This window comes from Akebia trifoliata, chromosome 14, assembly GCF_017979445.1.
Source record: "Akebia trifoliata isolate Shusen 1 chromosome 14, ASM1797944v1, whole genome shotgun sequence".
Lineage (NCBI taxonomy): Eukaryota > Viridiplantae > Streptophyta > Magnoliopsida > Ranunculales > Lardizabalaceae > Akebia > Akebia trifoliata.
Window position 1 is genome coordinate 29,624,376 of NC_141388.1, and position 24,193 is coordinate 29,648,568.

The following is a 24,193-nucleotide window of genomic DNA, read 5'->3' on the forward strand; positions in this document are numbered from 1 at the left end:
AGAAACCAAAATCGATGACAATTACGAGTGGTTTGTAGTTGTGTGAGATCTGAAACACGAAAAATCCTTTGAAATCCTCTAAGTCAAAGAGAGAGGGAGATGGTAGAAACCCTCAATGACGACTTTGAGTAAGTCTCAAAGAAGACGATCGCAACTTAAAAGGAAGAGAGAGATTGGGGGAAGTCTCGAAGACTTCAAAGATGATCATACCTTCGTAACTTAGAAGGGAGAGAGATATGGGGGATGTCTCGAAGACAGAGATGCGGGAGGACTTGAAGACGATCGTAGCTTCACGGGTTTTTTTTTGGTTTGTTATTTTCCTGTAGTGTATAGTGGTGCCTATTTTGGCCGTCGCGAAAAATATGTCGTCTTTTTTTTTTTTTAATAACAAAGAACATATAGCAGCCTTGGTAAAATTTCATTTTCTTGTAGTATATAGTGGTGCCTATTTTGGCCACTGCGAAAAATATGTCGTTAAAAGCTTGTGTTTTTGTAGTATTTGATAGATTTTAATATGTTTTATCTTCATTATTGAAACCCATTTCCTCTTTCCAATTTCGTAATTACCAAACTCTGTTAACACAAAATCAAGCTCTAGTACATAAACTTTAAATGAATTTTAATTTTAAATTAGGGAGTTGGCTGTTCATTTTCAAATCAATCAATTTTTTTAATTTAATTTGAATTTTTTTATAAATCCTATCTAGTACATGAACTCTAAAGGGCTATAATGTTATCAAATTAAGAGTAGATCCTCTAGAACAGTTTTTTTTTTTCCTTGTAGTTTTCTACCGTGATTTTCTTATAAACTTAATTCGATCACTCTCAAACTCAACACTAAAATCCTCTAATTTTATGAGCATAGATCATGTGTAAGAGGAAAAAAAAATCTTTTATGAGAAAGTTTCTATTGGGAATTCAACTTTTGCTAATGCCACCCCAAGATATATGCTATTCTTTGATAATTTACATATGAATTAGATGACATTAGCAAAAGTTGGTGTGGCAATAAAATCTCTCATTCTTAAAAGTTAAAACTAGGATATCAAAGCTTTTGAAAATGAATTGTCATTGAATTCTTAAATTTAAATGGTGCAATATAGTGTTTTATTGATGTGTTGATATCTCAACACTCGACACTCGAACCTATTACCAGGAAGTTCATGAAAAACAAGTACTACAAAGATCTCCTCTATATCATGATTTTAAACCTCGTTCGAGACCGAGATGACTTGTCCGATACGTCTCGATATCGTCCATCAACAAGATGGACAGACAAGTCAACATACCATATGGGATTTAAAATCATGATTCATTTTTGTCATTGTTGAACAAGATGATTCAAATGTACTAGAAAACTCGTCCGAGACGACTTATTCTCGTTCATGGGCAAGACGAGACATCAAAATGAGTTTTAAAACCATGCTCCCTATCGAATCTTAGATAGTCATACTATTATTAAACTAATGCTAATCGTAATTATGTGACAAAATATCAAATTTCCCCCTTCTTATCTTTAAAAAAAAATATAAAAATAACAATAATTACCACAGAGTGCAAAAGTTGATTTGGTAAATTATTTGGAACCATGATTGCAGGATGCCATTTCTATTTCTGCGACAAGGTTGATTGATATCTTGATGGAAGCTATGCATGTACGCCACGTGTATTCAGATTCTCAATTTGGGGCCTTCCCGCTTCTAGCTTGCAAGTTGCAACAATTTATTGCTTTTTCAATGTTTAAGAGCACAGCACATTCGAAAATGGCGGAAAACTAGGGTTTATCCCTCCACACATCAAAACCCTAGAAATTTTCCCTTTATGAGACCTCAAAATCAGTCGATAATGGCGAAAAATGAAGACATTCGATTCATCTCGTCTTCAATTAAGATCTCGCCTTACTCTATCCATCATCCTCTGTCCATCTTCTCCAACCTCCCCTTTTGTTCCCAAACCCTAACTTCAAATCTCAACAAAACCAGAGAAACAATAAATCGTTTTGTTTTATCAATTATAAATCGTGGAAAATCTCAACACGTCCTCAGCAAATCTTCTCTTCTATGTTCATCTTCTCTGGCTCTGGTTCGATCAGAGGAATCGAATCAGAATGTATCATTGGAAGGTAAAGATCATCAATTGAAGGGCTCGAAAACGAGTCGGCATGGAAGAGAATTTGAAGAGAGGGTTTTGATTAGTGAGGTTTTGATCCGAAACAAGGATGGCGAGGAGCTTGAAAGGAAGGACCTTGAAGAGGAGGCAGCAGCGGCATTGAAGGCTTGTCGTCCTAATTCAGCTCTTACTGTGCGTGAAGTCCAAGAGGACGTTCATCGGATAATGGAACGTGGATACTTCTGCTCGTGTATGCCTGTCGCAGTTGACACACGAGATGGAATTCAGTTGGTTTTTCAGGTATAATGGTTTTATTGTTAATCTTGTTTACAATATTCTCGATGAGTTATAAATCAAAAAAGAACATTTGGTAGATTGTGGTAACTTAGAGTTTGATATGACCCTAAATGATACACCAAAATCACCTAGGCATTAATGGTGTGGTATGTTAAGATCTTATCTCTTTGGAGGTATTAGCACTCCACCGAACTCCATGGTCGATGGCCCACTTTGGTACCCTTCTCTCTAATTACTCCCCCCCACCCCCAAAGAAAAAAATAAAATAAAATGGCCTTTTAGGTCTTAAAGCTGAAATGTGGCGCTGATTCTGATACCAACCTAACCAATACAGCAAATGGGCCTAGGTGTTAATGGTGTGGACAGTTAAGCCCCTATCTCTTTGGGGTTGTAGTAGAGTTTGTCAAGAATGTATAAAATTCTACCCAATTTTGAACTATGGTATGCGTAGTTACTTATCTCATAGGCTTTATTAATCTATTCAACTGCGTTGGTGCGTCCTTTTTTTTTTTTTTCTTTTCGTTAAAAAACTCTAGCATTCCTCTCCTCTCCTTCCATATACACCAACAAATAGAAAAACGAATTATGCCTGTTTTTTTGATAAGTGAGAATCATGCTTAGTAGGATTCTAAATTTAACATTAAACGCATTGAAGGCCAACTAACAAAATGGTTAGACACAGAAGTGCGCACAGTCCAACACATATGAAACAAAAAAGAAGAAGAAACAAAATAGGGACCAAAAGAGATTTTATGCAATGGAGGAGAAGGTGGTTAACGTTTTCACCATCAACTTAGCATACATAAATTGATAATGATCTTGCCACAAGAAATTAAATGATCAATAGTTAGAATTTTGTCAAGGGCAGATGTCTAAACCGAAAAAAGTTACTTTAGAAAGAATTTTCTAACCCCAAATGACAGAAATAGGGAAAGATTGATGCATTGGAGGAGAAACCAAAAAGTAGAATAACTTGAATATGAAATGAATCTTTGACTAGAAGAAGAGGTAAGCCTTAACTTTCATTATCTATTTTTTGTAGACTTCTCAATCGCGTTGAAGGAATTTGTTTTCTTCTCATTCTAAATACATATGGTGAAAGTAAGCATCCTCCTAGGAATATTTCCTTCAGAATTGTTATTGTTTAGAAGCAAAAGAGAGATTTAGAGGAGAAGCATTGAGAGAGACTCAATAGAAAAATATATTCTTTGAGTCTCCTCTTTTATATTTATTTAAGAGAATTAGGGCTACACTAAGTGGGATGCTTGGAACTGGAAAAGACCAGTTTGCCCCCACACGTCCTATACATACCAATAACACTCCCCCTCAAGTTGGAAAGTCCAACTTGGAAAAAAAAAAACTAAAGGAAATAAACTAAATAAACTATACAAAAGAAACTATTAAAAAAAAGAAAATAAAAGAAACTAAAGAAAAAAAATAACACTCTCCCTCAAGCTGTAACATAAATATAAAGTAAATCTAGCTTGGAGCAAATAAGATTGAGGCAACTACAGTTAAGTGCCTTAGTGAATATATCTGCCAACTGATTTTCAGACTTCATGAACAGTGTACTAATTTCCCCACATAAAACCTTGTCTCTAATAAAGTGAGAATCTGTTTCAATGTGCTTTGTTTGCTCGTGAAACACTATATTGAAAGCTATTTGAATTGTAACTTGATTATCACAATATAATCGCATAGGAGTAGCTATCTTAACACTCAATTCTCTGAGAAAATTCTTAATCCATGTTAGTTCACATTTCATAAAGTCATTGCTCTATATTCTACCTCTGCACTAGACCTTGCAACTACATTTTACTTCTTACTTCTCCAGGAAATCAAGTTTCCTCCCAAAAAAGTGCAATACCCAAATGTAGACATCCTATCAAATAGAGAACTTGCCCAGTCAGCATCACAATACCCCTTTAAGTCCAAATGATCTTTGGACTTATATCACAAACCACGTCCTGGAGATCGTTTAAGAAATCGAAGATTCCAAATAACATCTTCCCAATGTGGAACCCCTGGCATTTCTATAAACTGACTTACTACACTTACTGTAAAAGAAATATTTGGACGAGTGATAGTCAAATAATTAAGTTTACCAATTGATCTTTTGTATTTTCCTGGATCGTCAAACAACTCTCCACTGTCTACGATCAACTTTAAATTAGGGTCCATTGGGGTGTCCATAGGTTTACTTCCTAACATATTTGTCTCATCAAGCAAATCAAGAACATACTTTCTTTGAGTTAGGTTAATACTTTTCTTGGATTTTGCAACTTCTATCCCTAAGAAATTATGTAACTTGCTAAGATCTTTTGTTTGAAACTGTGTTTAAAGGAAGGCTTTCAGCTCTTTTATTTCATTAGTGTCATTACGTGTGATGACTATATCATCAACGTAAACTACCAGAATGATAGTCCCTGAAGAGTTGATTCGAACAAACACAAAATGATTTGTTTGACACTGTTTCAACCCAAATTAAACTATTACCTCATTGAATCTCCCAACCCAAGCTCGTGGATTAGGCCATAAATGGCTTTTTTCAACTTACACATCATGTCAGACTCCCCCTGAGCAACAAAACTAGGAGGTTGCTCCATGTACACTTCCTCCTCCAAATCACCATTAAAATGTTTGTGGAGGTAAGGAAAATAAATGACTTGAAGAAAACATAAGATAATGAGGAGATTGACCATCAAGAACATACATAGGCATACGATTAATCAAATAACATGCTGTAAAAATCACATCCCCCAGTAAGGTTTGGGAACTTGCATCTGAAACATCAGAGAACGTGCAACTTTAAGAAGGTGTTGATTTTTACGTTCATCAACACCATTTTGTTGAGGGGTGCGTGTACCAGAAGTTTGATGAATAATATCAAAAGATGAAAGATAGTCATTCAAAGGCCTAGAATCCTATTCTTTAGCATTATTACTACGGAACAACTTGATTTGCATATCAAACTCAGTTTGAATTTCAGTATGAAGCAATTTAACAATAGAAAATAACTTAGAATGATCTTTCATTAAATAAAATCATGTCATTCTTGAAAAATCATCTACAAAAGTAACAAAATACCGAAACTTACAATGGGAAACAATCCTATAAGGATCCCAAATATCAGAATGAAATAGATTAAACTGACTCGATACTCTAATAACAGACCTAAATTGTTAAGAAACACGATGATGTTTAGCCAACTGACATGACTCACAATCTAAAATAGAAATATGTCTCAAAGTGAGAACCATCTTTTTTAAAGAGGAGTAAAGGATGACCAAGTTGACAATGCCATTGTTGCGGAGTGGTTGTGGTATGAAGAGCAGGCGAACCTCCACCACCATCTAAATAATAGAGACCTCCAGATTCATTTCCCCCACCAATTGTCTTCTTCGTCTTTAGATCCTGAAATACACAATATGACGGGTAAAATGTCACGGAACAATGAAGAGATTGAGTTATCTTACTGATGGACATTAAACTGAAATTTAAGGACATATAGTATAGAAGATAAAGAAAGAGTAGAACAGGGAACGACAATTCCAATGCCATAAACCTTATAATTAGTACCATTAGCAAGAGTGACAAACTGAGACGAAGATGAAGAATGTTGAATGGATGAAAACACACCTGATGACCTAGTCATGTGATCTGATGCTCCTGAATATATGACCCAAGGGGATGAAGATGAAGCAAGACAGGATATACTTAAGTGAGCTAGAGTCGCAGTGCTGGAGGACAAGGCACCAGGTTGAGGAGGATAAAGTAACTTGGAATACTCATCATGATAGATAGTAACCATATCTGCATGGGAAGCCACCTGATGAGGAGGATCAACAAAACCACCACCATTAATATCATTAGAAATAGCTTGATTGGCCCAATTTGTGGGCTGACCATGTAAATCCCAACAGAAGTCCATAGAGTGATCATCAAGTCCACAATGAGTACACTTCTTGCGTGCACCAAGACCACGACTACTAGAATCACGACTCCCTCTACGGCCTCCGCCACGGTTACCACTACACCCATGACCACTACCACAACCAATACTGCGGCCACGACCACGATTTGTATTTTCAGAAACAGTCAATGTTAATCAGTCAGATTTAGACACCAATGATGTAGCACCAGAATCGTCAATAGAAGCTCTCTGAAGGCGAGAAAAAACTTCAGTAAGTAAAAGCAACTCTTTACTGGTCAAAATCTGAGATTTAATATAATTATACTAAAATTTCAAACCAGAAAGAAAATGAACAACATCTATCTCTTTCCGTTGTCGACCTAGTACGGCCAAATAAGTAGTAAGGGGTTGATATACACTGAACTCGTTTTGTATATTTTGAAGGTGAGAGTAATATGCTGGTAAACTTTGGTCACCTTGTTGAATGGAAAAGAATTTTTCAGCCAACTGATAAATCCAAGATATATTATTCACTCAAGAATACATCTTGCCAACCTGAATCCAAATCTCCTTCGCAGAACATAGGAACATCAAGTTGACACAAATGGTGGAATCTATACAATTCCACAATCACGTCATAATCTGAGCATTTTCTTGAACCCACTTAGAATAGTAAGGATCGTCGGCCTTAGGAGGATCATCTTTCAGATACTTCAACTTTCCCTTGGCAGTGAGGAACATCTCAACAGATTTCGACCAAGGGATAAAATTATCTCCATTTAATTTGATCGAGGTTATCTGAAGATTAAAGAACTCAGGAGGAGATAGAACGTTGGACTTCATCTCCAACATAAATCACTCTAAAGTAGACAGATTGCACCAAATAAACCAAATCTAAAATACCAATCAGATTTGTTTTTTTTATAGCAGATCTGATCATAAACCTGATCGCAATAAGCAGATGCACAAACTAGATCCTCCTAGGGAAAAAACATACCACCAAACCACAACTTGCATCACCAAACTACAAAACACCAACTTCAAACATACTCTGAGTATTCACCAACTAGAAAATTAAAACTCTAGGTTGTAATCAGAAGCCTAAGATTTTAATACCAAGTAGATCGAAAAAGAAGAGTAAGAAAAAGAAGAAAGGGAAATAGGAAGAGAAGAGAAGGTTCTTAAACTTCAAGATCTAAATCTTGCTTTGATACCATGTTATTGTTTAGAAGAGAAAAATAGATTTAGAGGAGAAGCATTGAGAGAGACTCAATAGAAAAACATATTCTATGAGCTTCCTCTCTTTTATTTATATAGAGAATTAGGGTTATACTAAGTGGGACGTGTGGAACTAGAAAAGACCAGTTTGCTCTCACACGTCCTATACATATGAATAATAAGAACCAAAGGTGAAGATTGACCAACTACCAAACAACTCTAAAACTAACTGAGGGATGGCCCAACAAATGTTGAAAAGAGAAGAAAAATGAGACCAAATACCGAAGACTTCTTCACGATGGATGAAGAGATGATTTATGATTTTGCTACTAGCCCTGCCCATGACATAAAAATACATGACGATAGGATTACTAAATGATTAATCATTAGAATTTTGTCTAAGGTTGTGTGAGAAAAACAAGGATGCTACTTTCAAAGGAATTTTTGACCCCCAGAGGAAGGATCATGAGATTTTGGACTTATGAGAATGATTAAACACAACATAAGAAAGTTTGGATGAAAAAGTTCATCCCTACTTTTCTTTCACATTGGAGAGTTCTCATTCCTAGGGATAACAACAAAAAGGTAATAAATTGGGACTTCGAAGGAACATCTCTAATTCATAGGTACTTCCTATATTGAACCTTTCTTCTGATCCACAACTTATATGACCCATTTCCTAAAATCTTCCAACCATTCTAAATATCTTTCCACACCCCGCACCCATATGGGCTTCTTGAATGCTTGACTCTCATCTTGAGTGGTACATTCCTACTTTTTCACTACTAATCGTCTTGCAAGGGATTTCACACCCCTTTTCGTATGTCTAAAGCGATTTTCTTAACATAGTTATGATCGGCAGTTGAAGTCTCCTTATTCTTGATGGGGACATCCTAGATGGTGGGCCTAGCATATTTGGGATATGGTTTAGTTTTATTTTATTTTAGGGTTTTGGAGAGTCTATTTTAGTGATTAGTGATATTATTTAGGCTTATTTTTATGTTTTATTAGTCCACGGTCTTAGCATAGATGTCCGGGGGTAGTTTGATAACTTTATTATGTCTTTTTTTTATATTTTATTTTATTACACTTATCAAAAAACAAAACTTTATTATGTCTTTTTATGAATTTTATTTAGACTGAAAATTTAAAAGAGATGATGTTACAGAAATTAGTGTAGTTTTTGTAATATTCATCTTTAAGTTAAAGGTAGTTTAGGTATTCTACTTTTTAGATTTTTTTCTTTAGTATTTAAAGACATCCTTATGTTATTTTATAGCAGATTATTGAATAAAAAAATCACAGAAGCTTCTGTTTTTCTTCTTTGAATGTTGGTGCTTTTAACTTGGTGATGCCATAAGAATCATTGGGGTGATTACATGGTAAATCTATTTTTTTTTTTTTTTTTTGTCGTTTTTAATTTCCTTATTCTCTTTGTTTAAGCACCTACACAGACAATTTTTTTGTTTCAGTCTTGAATCCCACCCATAAATCTCTACGTTCTTGATTTTCAAGAAATCTTGATTTTTTGACTGTCTTGAACTTTCAACCTAAAAACCTAAATCCCTAGTCTTGATTGTAAAAAGTCCTTAATAAACTCTGCAAGCCAACTGCTTTGGGTTTACTCTAAACCTTTATAGTAACCTTATCGTAGCCCAAATCCTTAACCCAAATCGAAACCAGGTTCAGTTACCCGTTATTTCATCTTTGTCCCTCCCATACTGCATCAATGCCCAGTCCTCTTTCTAACTTGGGAGTACAAACTTTGTCCCATTTGAGTAGGTGCTATTTATGTTACTATACACTGTCATTCCACAAAACATTCTTGCAAAGCCTTTTGATACTCTTTTCCACAGATGCTGGCAAGGAGAACAAACACATGAAGTAAATAGGAGTGCATCAAAGCAACTATTTGACATCATTATGCTACCCCTTTAGATAAATATCTAAAATTTCAAGATGGAAGTCTTCTAATCCCCTCTTTGGTAATCGGATCCTTGATATAATTAGATCTATTGGGGGCTCTTAAAGGGACACATAGCTTACAACACAACACCTCAGCCCAAGAACTTAAACCTCCAGGATTGCCTACACCAAACAACATAATCTCATTGAGGATAACTCACAACCCATAAACTGCCTCAATTTTCTTTTTTATTAATTAAATAGGTTATTTTAGCAATTATAGTTTAATAATATTAAAGATTTATTATGAGTTGTTGTAGTTATTGAGGAAAAATGTATTTAATTGTGTGGGAGATGAGGCTGGATGATGGAGACATCAAAGTTTGAAGAGTAGAATTTTTATTTTTTTGGTTTATTTTCAGCTGGGAACTGTATTGTTAGAATATTACAACCTTGGGTTTATTTACAATTATAAGAATTATAGCGGCCTATGACAAATTTGTTTTAGTTGTAAGGGGTAATACTAATTTAAGAGTGGAGTATGTTTCCATTTATCATTTGTTAGGGTCTTTGGAAGGAAAGAAATATAAGAACTTTTAAAGAAAGGGACAACAAATTCTGAAGCTCATTCTATCTGTTCTCGGGCTTTTGTTCTTTTAGGGGAAGGTATTTAAAGAATTTAGTGGGATCTTTTTTGAGGATTTTGTAGAAAGGTGGGAGATTGTTTGTAACTTGGAGGTGGACTACGAAGTTTTTTTTTCTTTCTTCTTTGATAAGTTGTATTTCTTGGGGTCATTTCGACCCCGTTCTTTTATCCTTTTTTAATAAGATCTTTGACTTATAAAAAAAAAAAACTAATTTAAGAGTTTTATTTTTGTTTTTTTAGAAACCCACGGCTAAGTATATTTAGCATTTGATTTTTATAAATCCTTTTGGCTGGTATGTGGAGATCAAATCCTTATTTGATTTGGTTTCTATTTTTATAGTCTAATCTTGTTAGGGTTCTAAGATTAAGTTCCTTAATTTGGTGTTTTAGTTTTATCAAGATTCTTATATTCTTTGTGTATAGATTGTATTAAGATTTATTACAGAGATATTTATGACTAAAGATGGTTTTCTTTGAGAATTTTCTGGGTGAAGTCTCTTTATAGAGTTTCTTAGTCTGATTCCAAGAAACAACTCAGTGTGATTCTAAGTTTCATCCTTTTATCCCTTCTCTTTCTTTTATTTTCTTCTTTCTTGAATCTTATTTTCTTTGTATCTTAGTTATATTTTTCGGATTTTCAAGAAATCTTGAATTCTTGATTGTCTTGAACTTTTAACCTAATCAATAACCTACAATTCTCAACCCTTAACCCCTTCCTTTATCTTATATCTTATAAACCTAAATCCCTAATTGTAATTGCAAAAAGTTGTAATTAAACCCCACAACCCAAACCCTTTTGGGTTTTACCCTCAACCTTTATGGTAACCATATCGTAGCCCAAATCCTTAACCCAAAGCCAAACCAAGTTCACCTACCTCTTATTTCATCTTATTTCCTCACCATCCTACATCACTGCATTGGGTGAATCTCTTTAAAATAATGATAGATATTATTTCCTTAATAATATACAAGTTTAAAAAGTTAGAAAAAATGGAAACCCATTGGGAAGAAAATATATGATGTGACTTGCGCATATTACCATGTAGGTACCAGATGCTATGATCCAACTCATTTAAAACATACTATTTTATTTAAAAATAGTTAAAAATAAAGAATATTAAATAATTATTATTTATGTACGAGCGTGCGCTCTCATGCTTGCTGTCCAATGCAATATTTTCATTGAATTTATAATCCTCGTAGAAGTAGATTCTACTGCCACATGAAAGGAGGATGGTATATCGCATGTTTATGACCTCCTTGGGTGTAGAGCACTTGTTTGTACATACAATGACATGATTATGAACATTTACATACATTGTTTACATTATCTCAACTTGAGGTAAACTTCAAGCATCTACTAGAAACTTATTGTTCCCTCGGTTTACACTGACATAAAATTTGTTTTGGTTTGCTGTGGTACAAGGTTGAACCAAACCAAGAGTTCCAAGGGTTGGTATGTGAAGGAGCAAATGTTCTTCCGTCAAAGTTTTTAGAGGATGCATTTCGTGATGGATATGGTAGACCCTTTATCGTTGCCCTTTCATTTAAGAGCTTTATTTTTTAATGAAAATCAAGTGGTAAATAATGTTTCTACCTTTCGCTTTGCTATGATAGCTTGCCATGCATTAATAACGCTCGTAGGAAGCTCTCATTGAGTTAAAACTATTGGTGTCAAGTTGTGCAGGAAAAGTTGTCAACATCCGACGTTTGAATGAAGTGATACATTCCATTGACGAGTGGTATAGAGAGCGTGGCCTATTTGGTTTGGTTGGTGCTTCATTAAATACAACAATAAATTGTCTATTTGTAATTTTAGAATTCCCAAATTAATTTCTTATGGTTGAATTGGTTCATAATGACACATCTATCTTATTAACAAACATTTCTTTTGCCAATCATTACAGGTTTCAGATCTTGAAATGCTTTCAGGTGGAATCATTAGGCTACAAGTTTCAGAAGCTGAGGTCAATAATATCGCGATACGTTTCCTTGATAGGAGGACGTAAGAATCCTATATTCAAATTACACATTTATAGTCGACAACAATTGAAAACTATGCAAGTTTGGTCTTTTTAGACTTGTTAACTTATATATTAAATGTCCTTTCAGTGGTGAACCAACTATAGGGAAAACAAGGCCAGAAACCATACTTCGGCAATTGACGACCAAGAAGGGACAGGTATGTTATTTAAACCTAGATATTTTGTGCTTACAACTTTCAGGTATTGATAGATGCACCAGTTGAATTATTGAACCAAAATAGTCCATGTTTAATAAAGAGAGCTTCTATGGCCTCACCAACTTTTGTGAACGCCACACCAAGATGTGTGTAATTCTTTGGTGATTTACATATGAATTGGGGCAGCGTTAGCAAAAGTTGGTTTGGCAATTGAATCTCTCTTAATAAATGAGAATGCATATGATCTCTCTTATCTTATGTTCCTATTTCATAAATAGTTATCTCTTTCCTATTTGTGAAAGAAGTGTTTATCATCTATGCGAGGTGTCTCCTTGGGATTTGTGTTCTGCTTATCTGTGCTGTTGTGCCTTGGTTGCATACAAGTCCACCACCTTATCCTATGCTCACCATCTCCCTAACTTCAGAATCACTCACTTAATTGCAAGTCCTCCCAGCATCAAGAAACAGTGGTAGCTCAGACCTAGCTGCTGATCTCCTCCCTTTAACCATGGAATTGCAAGCAGTTCAAATCAAGTTTTTGAGGTTCTTATGTTTTCTAAGGAATCATGAGCTACTCAAACTAGGCTTTCCTAGCTAATGACACCTAGGATTATTTAAATCGCATTATCACTGGTCTGAGGTATTAGCTCGGATTTATGTGTGCCCCCTAATAGTATAGCTCCGACTTAAGTGTGCTTTGATGAGCAATGTAGCTCGGACCTAAATGCAGACCAACAAGCAATGTAGTTCAGACCTAATTTAAAGATCTTGTCGACAATATGCATCTTGAGGAGCGTGAGACCAAAAAAGGTGCCATATTCTTTTGTATTGTCTGTGGGATCTTCGATGAATTATTCTGTTCTCTCTTCTTCCTCTTTATTGACCCCCTTTTCTAACCATGACAAATACTAGAAGCCGAACCCCCATCTGCTTAGGCAACCCATAATAATATGCCTCATGTAGTGCAAGAGTAGATGCAGAGTATTCAAGAACAACTGCAGAAGCAACAAGACGATCACCTGATGTAAATGTTTGTTCTCTGCTAGGAACATAGGAGACTCCAGTCGCGTTTGGATGGACTGGCGCCACACAACTCCATTTGCTCTCCTAGAAGGAATAATGACGAGGGCAATGTCCCCAGAGTATTTATCAGATGGATACAAGAACCCTCCATGAAATGCAGCCTCGTTGATGAGCCATTGGATGGGGCAAAGTCTAGATTGAACAAATCGGTGACACTTGAAGAAGTGCAGGGGGCAGTGAAAAATGGCCAGACATCGGCCGCAGAGTACATCACTCGAGATGAAATTGAGTCCATGCTAAAAAACGAGTGGAAGAGTTTGATGCTGTAAAATGGTATTTGGGAGATCAAGAAGGACCTAGAGGCAGTCTAGTGTTGTTATAAAAAAAAGCTAGGCTCAGGAGAGGCTTCAGATGAACATCCTTCTGCAATAAGAGAATAGCAGTTACAACCCAAATCCTTTACACCTACGATGTGGATTGAGGAGTTCCTTTCAAACTGATCAAACTGGTTGATATAAGAGATGGTGTGGAGCCTTGAGTGAGTGACATCAGCTTAATGCTGTCCGAGATGAAAAAGAAGAGTTGATCGACTTCTTGAAAACCAATTGTGAGGTGTTTTCCCGGTCTTTCGAGGACATGCTTGGGATGGATCCCAAGGTAGCCTGTAATCGACTAAATGTTGACCAAAGCTTCACCCATCAAACTAAAAAGACGGTTGTTGACCCTAGAACACCGAAAAGAATTAAATGAGAAAATCAACAAGTTGCTGAAGGCCAACTTTATCCTAAAGGTACAATGTTCGAGTTGGATTGCAAACATCGTTGCTGTTCCAAAGAAGAATGGGAAAAGCTACGCGTATGTCAACTTCACCAGCTTGAACAAAAGATTCCCAAAGGATAACTTCTCGCTCCCAAGGATAAATCAGTTTGTCAATGCCACCTCAGGCCACTAATTTCAATATTTCGTTATGCATCGAACGATCAAGAGAAAAACTTCACAGAAAGAGGAACATATTGCTAATGTATCATACCATTTGGACTTAAAAATGTGGGTGCCACATACCAAATGCTAGCAGTCACAATGTTCCGGGAGCAGATCATAAAAATCATGGAGGTGTACATTGACAATGCCTTGGTTAAAAGCCTCAAATGAGGAATTCGCATTGACCACCGAACTTTCAAGATTTTGAAGAAGTACAAGGTGAGATTGAATCTTGCGAAGTGTGCCTTTGCTATTTAGTCACAAAAGGTGGAATTGAAGAAAATCTGAACCATTGACATGCCCTCATCAAAAACCCAGAAGGATGTTCAATGACTAGGATGACAGATTGTAGCCTTCAATCGATTCAAGGAAAGGTCCTCGGACAAGTGCAAGCCATTTTTCTAGCTCTTGCGGTAGGCCGTGGCATGCTTTCCAAGCCTGAAAGAGTTAACTATCCAATCAACCTATATTCCAGATTGTTGGAAGGAGAGGTCCTTCAATTGTACCTAGTCGTGCATTCAATTGTATCTAGTTATGGTTTTAGACCCATAGCTCAGTTGGTTTGACATGTTGCATACCAACTCTGAGGTCGTGGATTCAAGTCCTGCTTACCCATACAAAAATTGTACCTAGTTGTGGCCTCTTCACAATATCAACTTGGTCCTCATTTGTACTGAGAGCAAAGTAAAAAAACTTATTTACTTCGTCAACAAGACATTTTTAAACATCGAGACCGTATTTTCAAAGATAGAGAAGGAAGTGCTTGCCCATGACCACTGCTTGGAAGCTCATGGCTAACTTTCAAGCCCACTCCATTTAGGTACCCACTCCATTTAGGTGCTCATCAAGTATCCCCTTTAAGTCTGTCCTTGGAAAGTTCAATTTATCTGGAAGAATGGTGAAATGGTCTATAAAAGTCAACAAGTTTGACATCCAGCTCCAACCTCCAACCTCCCAACTTCCAACCTCCAACCAAAAAGTGTGCTTAAAAGGTAGACAGTTGTGGACTTATTTTATATATCCCTGTGGAAGTTGGACATGTCAATATTGATAACAACTGAGATGAGCCATTTCTTGGATCAACCAACATAACATGTCCCTGGGTTCAGGATTCCTTTTGAAGGTCGTTTGTTGATGGATCCTCTTAACAATATAGGGTCAATTGCTGGTGTTGTGCTAGTTAACCTTGGCAACACCATGATTGAGACAACAATAAGACCACGGTTCAAAGTCTCTAACAATAAGGCAATTAGGGGTCAAAACCTCAAACATTAAGGCAATTTACGAGGCGATGATCGTAGGACTAATGATTGCCTTAGACCTTGAACTGATTGAGCTGGTCATCTACAATGACTTTCAATTGTTGGTTAATCAAGTTATCGGAGTCTACAAGGTTGGAGACAACATACTGGCTACCTACCTCAAAGATCATACAAGGTCAGTTCAGTGAGTTCACCGGGTCTTGATTTTCCAAATTCCAAGGATGGAAAATCTTTATGCAAATGCCTTAGCTTCCCTTGCCTTGATGATTGAGACCTCCAAGTCACACTATACTAGTCTAATCACAAAAACAAAGTCGAGTATATGCTAGGATGAAATGACAATCAAAAGATTCATGAAGGATCTAGTCTGAGTTGGGTTGATCCTATCAAGGTCTATCTCCGAGAAGAAAGATTGCTAAAGAACATAAAAATAAGGAAACTGAAGTACAAGACACTTTGATACATCTTGCACAGTGGGGAGCATTGTATAGATGATCATTTGGAGGACTATGCCTTCGATGTCCTATACCGAACAAAGCTCTTCAACTCATACATGAGATCCACATAGGAGAGTGCGAGAGACACTTAGGAAGTCAGTCGTTGGCATACAAGGTCTTCTCCTAGGGATATTTCTGATCTTATCTGTGGAAAGATACCCTCCAATTTGTTAGGAAGTGCGGTAAGTGCCAAAGACACACCTTGATAATAAATTATCTTCCGAAAGAATAAAATTCACCAAGTAACCCATGCCTGTTTGAATCGTGGGGATAGATATAGTTGGACTACTGCCTGTAACATCTGGATAAAGGAAGTTCTTGCATGTGGCAACATATTACTTCACTAATTGGATTGATGTCGCCCCCTTGCTAAGATTTGGGATGTGTAATTTGAAGTTTTGGAGTAGCATTATTATCATCTTCGGATGCCTTGGAAGCTTGGATTACTATCTCGAATAATGACATGCAGCTTGAGAGCAATGCGGTCAGCAATTTCTGCAGAATTATGGGGATCAAACATCTCTTAAAAGCTAAGCTGTGGGAACTTGGAGAATGATGATCTCATTATCACATATCTTGAATTTGCATAAAACAAGCAAGAACAAGGGCTTTAATGTGGTTAACTTCCTTCAACAACAACTAAAACAATCCTAAGATCGAAAAGTTCGGAGAATAACCTTTAAACCAAGGGATCTTGTCCTTAGAAATGTATTTGAAATGACTAAGGAGAGAAACAACAGAAAGTAGGGGGAAAACTTGGAAGGGCCATCTGTTGTGGAACAGGTTGGAGATGTTGCAGTCTATCACCTGAAGACTCTAAATGGAGATGTGCTACGAAGATCATGGAAGGCTAAGAACATTAAAAAATACTATCAGTAAAAGGGCTTGCCAGTTTTATCCACCAATTTTTTATTTTTTACCTTTCACTCAATGACCAATAACAAACTAGTATGCAAGTCTTTCCTCGTACAAAGAAAATTAGAGTTGGTAGGACTTACCCTCATTTCAGAAATGTAGTTGGATGATAACGAGTTCTATGGCTATTGTTTTGGGCCAGCCCATAACAGCACCTTAAAAATCGCCTAGGCTGCAACATGTAACAAAAGGGATCAGACATCACAAATCCTTTCTCTAAGTGAAAAGGCCTTGCTCCATCGACCATAGATGATAGAAAAGATCGAGGACATGAAGCATCAAGACTTTAAAGAAAAGAGACCAAACCCTGCTTAAAATTACAGTGGATACGCAATATCATCATTGGGGATGATGATATTGTTCAAGTTTAAGATTTTACCAAAAGCTAATAACCAAATGAAAGAAGCTATCTTGGATGGAACTTTAGGCCCTCTAACCATAGAGGCAGGAAACTCTAATGTATAAACATTGGAAACGAATTGATTGAAGGATTTATCTATGCCTAGCTAAAAAAAAAAAGATTTATCTAGATCTCTTACCCAACTATCTAAACATACCCAATGGTCCTCTTCCTAAGGATTGAAGGTCTTGATCCAACTTCAAAGTTCAAACTTTAGCTATTGTGGTTTGCCAAGACTAGAGTACTAAATCCTGACATATTTCCATGAATTATATCGAAATATTTTCATTCCACAATTATTGAAACAAAATTTAACCAACGTCCCTGTTTTTTTTTTTTTTGGGGTGTATTTCGGTGAAAATAACTATTCCTTTCATGAAATATTTTGGTGAATAATGAATTTCTACCAAAATAATCATGTTTTTGGTATAGGGGAAGATTTTGGTGGAAATATTTCGGTCACCTATAAATTTTAACCGAAATATTCTTAGCTGTAATATTTGTTCTAGTTGATAAAATTTACTAAAATAACAAAACTTCAAAATTGCTTATAAAAATAATTTGTAAAGTATACATAATCGTAATAGTCACGAATAAAAAAAGTGCACATAATATTGAATTGTTAGTAATCAATAAAAAAAATCAATTATTAGTATAATAAATTAAGATTAGTTAGGTATCTATATCATCTTATTTTGATGTGTTTTAGGCATGTTAGTATGTTCATATAATCATGCACATACAATCAACCCTGTTCTAACTAGTTGGATTTTTAAAAGTAAATTATTAGAAAACATATTTAAAAAATAAAGTATAATAATGCGTGAATATGGTACTTTATAGTTTGTTCATTAACCAAATATGTTATATTAAGGTATCTTTAGTTAATTTGACTTTATTATTCTCATTTCTATGTAGAACAATTTGTGTGTGTGTGTGTGTGTGCATGCGCTATCTTTTAGTGGAATGTTGTTGGTCTTCATCTTCACACTTTATATGTTTATTTATTATATTTTTATATATATTTTAATTTCCTACCAATATTCCTCAACATTTTTGTCATTTCCACAATATTTCCATTATTTTCGTGAAAATTATGTTAATTTTTACACTGATCAAAATATTTCCATTTCTTGGCTGATTGAAATAGACATCCAAATTGAAATGGAATACCTTGCCAGGGATCAAGTCAAGATTCAAATGTAACTCACTTTCAGTGAATTGAACAGAACCAACTTCTGGCTCATCTGGGTTGGATAAAATGCTTTATATAATTTTATTTATGCATTTACATTTATTTAACCTAATAGAAAGCCCATTAGGTGATTTCTAGCCATTGCATTTGAGCATCCTTACGTTAGGCATTTGGAACATCTATTTTTCCCTTGGGCATGCGCATGTTCATCAAGTCCATGGTAAAACAGTGCTTATATCGTTTTCTATTTTTGCTGAGTAAAGATAATTTATTAATAACAAAAAAAGAATAGGGAAATCGAGATTACCACCCGAAGAATACAAAAGAACAAAAGAAAAAAAAGAAAAAAAGGCTAACAACTCCCAAGGAAGCCCGACACAAACTGCCTTTCTTCCAGATTACAAACCTATCCCATCTCACGAGTAAATCCTCAAACAATGCTCATATCTAACACCTATATAATATGTACGTGTGTGTTTATTTGGTAATTTGTGCACAGACGTGTATTTATATTTAAATGTTTCTAATAGATTTCCTAATATTTTAGGGGATTTTTTGTGGATCGTGAGATCTATCCCAAGTCTTATACCATGATTCAGAGTTAAGCATGCTCCAAGCGAACTGTATTATATTTGCATGTTTTATCAGTACTGTATTATAAATATTTCAATTTTGAACACATGCTATGTTAATATGAAGGATTGAAAACTTAAAACTCATCAGAAACCATTTGGTTTGGATCAGTAACATCATTGTTTGTTTTAGTTAGGGTTCATGCGATATAAATTCTCCTCATGTAGGTCTACAGTTTACTTCAAGGGAAAAGAGATGTTGAGACTGTGTTAACTATGGGAATTATGGAAGATGTTAGCATCATTCCCCAGCCAGCAGGAGGTAAAGCGGATTTATTAATATATCATTAATGTGATAGTGCTATTTTCAAATCTTGTTTTTGCACTCTTAAGACAAATATTACCCAAAAATGAAAAATAGATGCATTTTTAGACGTGATAAGCTTGTTATCAAGATCACACTCATTATCAAAGCCTTGTATCAATATTTTTTTTATAAGATGCTTCTTCTAAAATCCTGAAAAAATCTTTACAATTGTTCCCCAAGTGGATTTTTCGTTTGTCTTCTATGCTCTATTATTGGCCATTTTGTCGTTTGTGAAACTGTAGTTTTCTAGGTTTAAAATCCTTATTGTCTCCTGCTTACAAGTTTTAAACTCTCGTTTCGGGGGAATGTTTTGGCCAAGGAAAAAATTAAAGCATCCACTGATACCAAATGAAATAGTCACTAAAATTGACATTTTAATGATAGATAATGTAAAAGAAAAATAATTTAGGTCATGAAATGACTTTAAAGTATGAACATATTTTTTCACTTCGATACACGCTATTAAACAACACCAATATGCTGTGATTGTGAATACACTAAGTTAGATTGCATAAAGTATGTTTAATGCTTCCATTTTCAATAAGCTATCAGATACCCATAGGCTTATGGATATGACATATGATTTTAATTAAAAGATCGTAGGTTTTTTACTTTTTGGATTTCATTTGAGAGTTGCTCCTTATAATATAATCCTTTATGCAAAAGAGAAAAAATAGAGATTTGGAAGGACTGAAATATGTTTTTGCAGATACTGTGTTTTTATGTTGAGATTCTTGATTTCATTCCTTTTTTTTTTTGATAGGTATAGGGTTACTAGTTAGCAAATGAAGTTGGGTTCAAGGGGGTTTGAACCTAGGACATGGGAACAACACTCCATTTGAACCACTGTTTTTTTCCTAGGACTTCCATTGTTTTTTCTGATTTTTTCTTTTCTGCATTTGGTTTGTCTTGAAATGTATCGGTCGAAACATTCCAACACATGCTGATACAAATCGAAACATTCTGATTCAAACTGGCGCCAACCAAAACATTTAATTCTAGGAATGTTCTGTATTGGAAAGTTAAAAAATTATTATGTGATGGCCGATACATTCCGATACTATACAATATTTTGAACCATGCTTACAAATTTTTTTTTTTTTCACGTTGCTACATGCAATTAGACATCCATATGTTGTGAATACACAAAGTTAGATTGCATTAAACTTTAATGTTTTAACTTTCTATAAGCTATAAAATACTCAGATTAATGATAAGGGGTCTCCAGAAAAGAAAAGAAAAGAAAAAGAAAAAGAAAAAGAAAAAGAGATTCAAAATGACTGAAATATCTTTTGTAGAGATTGCATTATTCTAGGAATCATTTGATTCTATGTATTTTTAGAGGTTCCATTGCTTTTTCTGAATAGATACATATTTTGTCTTTTTCTGAATGGTTTGTGTTGAAATGTTTCAGTTGAAACATTCTGATACAAACCGGCAACAACCAAAACATTTAATTTGTTGAATATTTCGTACTGGAATGTTAAAAAACCTAGACATATTGGTCGATACATTCTGATACGACATTTTGAACCATGCTTGCATATTCATTTCTTATGAATTATTATATTTATGATTCTTGCAGAAGTTACTTCTGTTGTCATGTCATCCTATGAACTCGTGTATATGGTTTTTGAGTCTATCATGTGTTGATATTGTGCTGTAGCAATTATGGAAAAAATACTTATTAATTTTGATCGAGAAAAGAACAAAGGAGGCCAGGAACTAAACTCATCTCCCGAAGGTTGAGTTGGATCAACAGGTTTAAGTCCAGTCACATGCTCTAGAAGCACAACTCCAAACATGGGTGCTCCGGCTCATGAAAATGATGGGATGTTACCTCCTTCCGGCTCAAGAAAATGTTACCTGATTCTCACCTTCAACAACGTTTGAGAAATAGGGGTGCTCTGCTGATGGGAATAAGATTCATTCATTGTGTCCCATACTTCCTTGGCCGACTCCATAACTATGAATGCCTTACTAATGTTATATTCTTGGATTCCTAATCAATGTAGGTCGAATCATCCATATCAGGTTGTCAAATGGTTCCACTCACCTAGACCATTCTCTATTGCCAGTCTATAAAATATGAGCTGATCGGTCCCGCTCCAAGTCGTTTGTTTCATCAAACCTCACGGCAGTGATCTGAATTTTTTCCATCATGGGCAGCAACATTTTGCTTTCAGAAATCATTTTTGTGCCTTTCATCATCACAAATACCCAAAATTGATTACACAATTGTTGCACCTGTCGGTCATACTATCAGGCCATCACATAAGAGGCACAACCGTTCCAAAATGGACAAATACCATGGATATAAATCAAACATAGCATCAAACTGCTTAAATACCATGGATATTTAACAATTAATCACAATCACGTTTCCAAGTCACATGTCTCATAGTCACAAAAATGATGGGAAAATTGATACAGCTCTCTCAAATCACATCCGAATCACTTAAACCATGGTTTTAAATGTCGGTTTTGTGTCTGTTTCATGAATGATACTGAGATGACTCATCCCATTCATGAACGATATTGCGATGACTTGTCTCAGGCAATTTTGAAGATTTTTTTTTCCAAATCTTGGTTTTGACATCTCGTCTCGTTCATGAATGTGACACTAAGATGACTGGGGTGAGGCATCTCAGTCTTGTATGAATTTTAAAACCATGCGTAAAATCATATTCACTAGAAAGCTTGATGCAGGACGGGAGGGAACAACATGTAATATAGGAGTAGGCAATCTGGTTTGGGTTTGGTTAAGGATTTGGGCGACGATAGGTTGACCTAAGGTTTAGGGTGAACCCAAAAGGGTTTGAGTTGCGGGGTTTAATTGCAACGTTTTGTGATTAGGGTTAGGATTTATATTTATAGGGTAAAGAAAAGGGTTAAAGATTGAAGTTTATAGGTTAACGATTAAATTAAGAGTTCAAGACCATCAAGAACTCTTGAAAATCCACAAAACATAAAGAAGATAGGAGAGAGATAAAATTCAAGAAAGAAGAAGATAAAAGAAAGAGAATCAAACCTTGGAATCACATTAAGGCGGTACTTGTAGTCACACCAAGAAACTCCATAAAGAAAACTCTTTGAGAAAACTCTTAAGGAAAATCATCTTTATTTGTAAAAATTTCTCCCAATAAATCCTAATACAATTTATATAGAAAGAAAATTTATCTAAGAGTTCTTATAAAACTCTTAACTCTTAATATCGAAACCTATCCATGGGAATGCTATATGATCCTAATCATCTTTGCTGGTCAATTTCACTATTGATACCCTAATTTTTGGAATTGATGTGTGTTCTGGTCTCCTATGCATCTCAAGTCTGAAGCCTCATTTGGACTTTATTTAATACTTTTAAATTTTTTTTTTTTTGATAGGTAAAGTGAAATTTTTTTAATATTAATGAAAAATAGATATTCTAAGGCCAAGGAGGGCACCAATAGGTACTAGAACCAAAAAACGTAAAAAAAACAACTCAGACAATACATATATTGTGCCACCTAGACAACAAATCCTCGACAAATATCCTTCTGACTCCTTGAAAAGCTTGCTACATGAGAAGAGGAGCCCTAAGATTGACAACAACACCATCTACAATGAGTGCTCTTTCCCTTCAAATACTTCATTGTTTTGGTCCAACCAAATTCCCCAACACATGGAAGAAGGATTTAAGGACCAAAGAATTCTCTCCCTTATGCTGTCAGCTTTTGAATAATTTTGTAATAAAGTGCGGGAAACACCAAGGAGAATTGAAAAAATTCAAGAAATAAGATCACACTTCTTTGGCCAAGGGGCAATGTATTATTAAATGACTAGTTGATTTCTCATAAGATTTGCAAAAGAAACTTAAATTAATTAAAAGATGATGCCCCTAGAACTAACTTGATCTAAAGTAAGAATTTTACCCAAGGCCGCCGACCAAATAAAGAAACCAATTTTAGAAGGTAACTTTGGTCCCCAAAATTTTGATAGAAGGGAAGGAAGCATAATAATTGGTAACAAAAGAGTTGAAAACTAACTTATAGAGAATAGTCTGTCCTTGCTGCCTTCCCTCTCCTGTTTAACCTCCAATGAGGGGCTAGGAGGTTTTGAGATAAGTAATACAGAAGAGTGGTCTCCTCTTGGTTCTTCCAATCATTAAGGTCTCTTCTAAACCCAAGATTCCAAGACATCATATCATCAAATAGAAACACGAAGCCTTTGACTGGGTCCTCTTTCTTAAGAGATAGAGTACATATTGGGAAAATGGTCCTCCCAAATCTCCCCCTTGAGCCTTCCCTCAGCCTGAATCTGTCGTTTTTTGAAACTCTTGCCACTAAACCCCTCTTGGTCTAATTTTTCGTTCTTTAGGTAGTGCTTCTATTGTCAAAGGGAACACCAAGGCAATGATGTGGGGCCCTAGGTGGCACCCACTTTATGTAGAAAATATAAACAAGGAATTTGGTAAATAAACTATCGCTTAATAATTAACCAATAGTTAATTATTAATGTCACTTTAACTATTGGTTAGTTGTTTTTAATTGAATATTGCAATATTTTACTTGAATATTGTTGTTTAATGTCACTTTAATTTTTAGTAAATTTAGTTGAAGTGCACTTGAATATTGTTGGTATATGTAGTTTTTATTTTTCTTACATGTTAGTGTTGAGTGTATATTTTCCTCCACTTTCAGGTGTGTCATACCCTAGTTTATCCCTGTGA

The 24,193-nt window shown here is 35.3% G+C and overlaps 1 protein-coding gene across 1 annotated transcript in view; it reads left to right on the forward strand.

Annotated features, from left to right (window-relative positions):
- The first annotated feature begins 1,625 nt into the window (after positions 1-1,625).
- OEP80 (outer envelope protein of 80 kDa) overlaps positions 1,626-24,193 on the forward strand; it is a 35,423-nt gene continuing 12,855 nt past the window's right edge. Inside the window, exons 1-6 of the mRNA XM_086423956.1 lie at positions 1,626-2,409; positions 11,515-11,608; positions 11,776-11,858; positions 11,996-12,093; positions 12,201-12,270; positions 19,344-19,437. Of these exons, the coding sequence (XP_086280082.1) occupies positions 1,822-2,409; positions 11,515-11,608; positions 11,776-11,858; positions 11,996-12,093; positions 12,201-12,270; positions 19,344-19,437 (1,027 nt within the window). The 5' untranslated portion in view covers positions 1,626-1,821. The remainder of the gene's footprint in view (positions 2,410-11,514; positions 11,609-11,775; positions 11,859-11,995; positions 12,094-12,200; positions 12,271-19,343; positions 19,438-24,193) is intronic.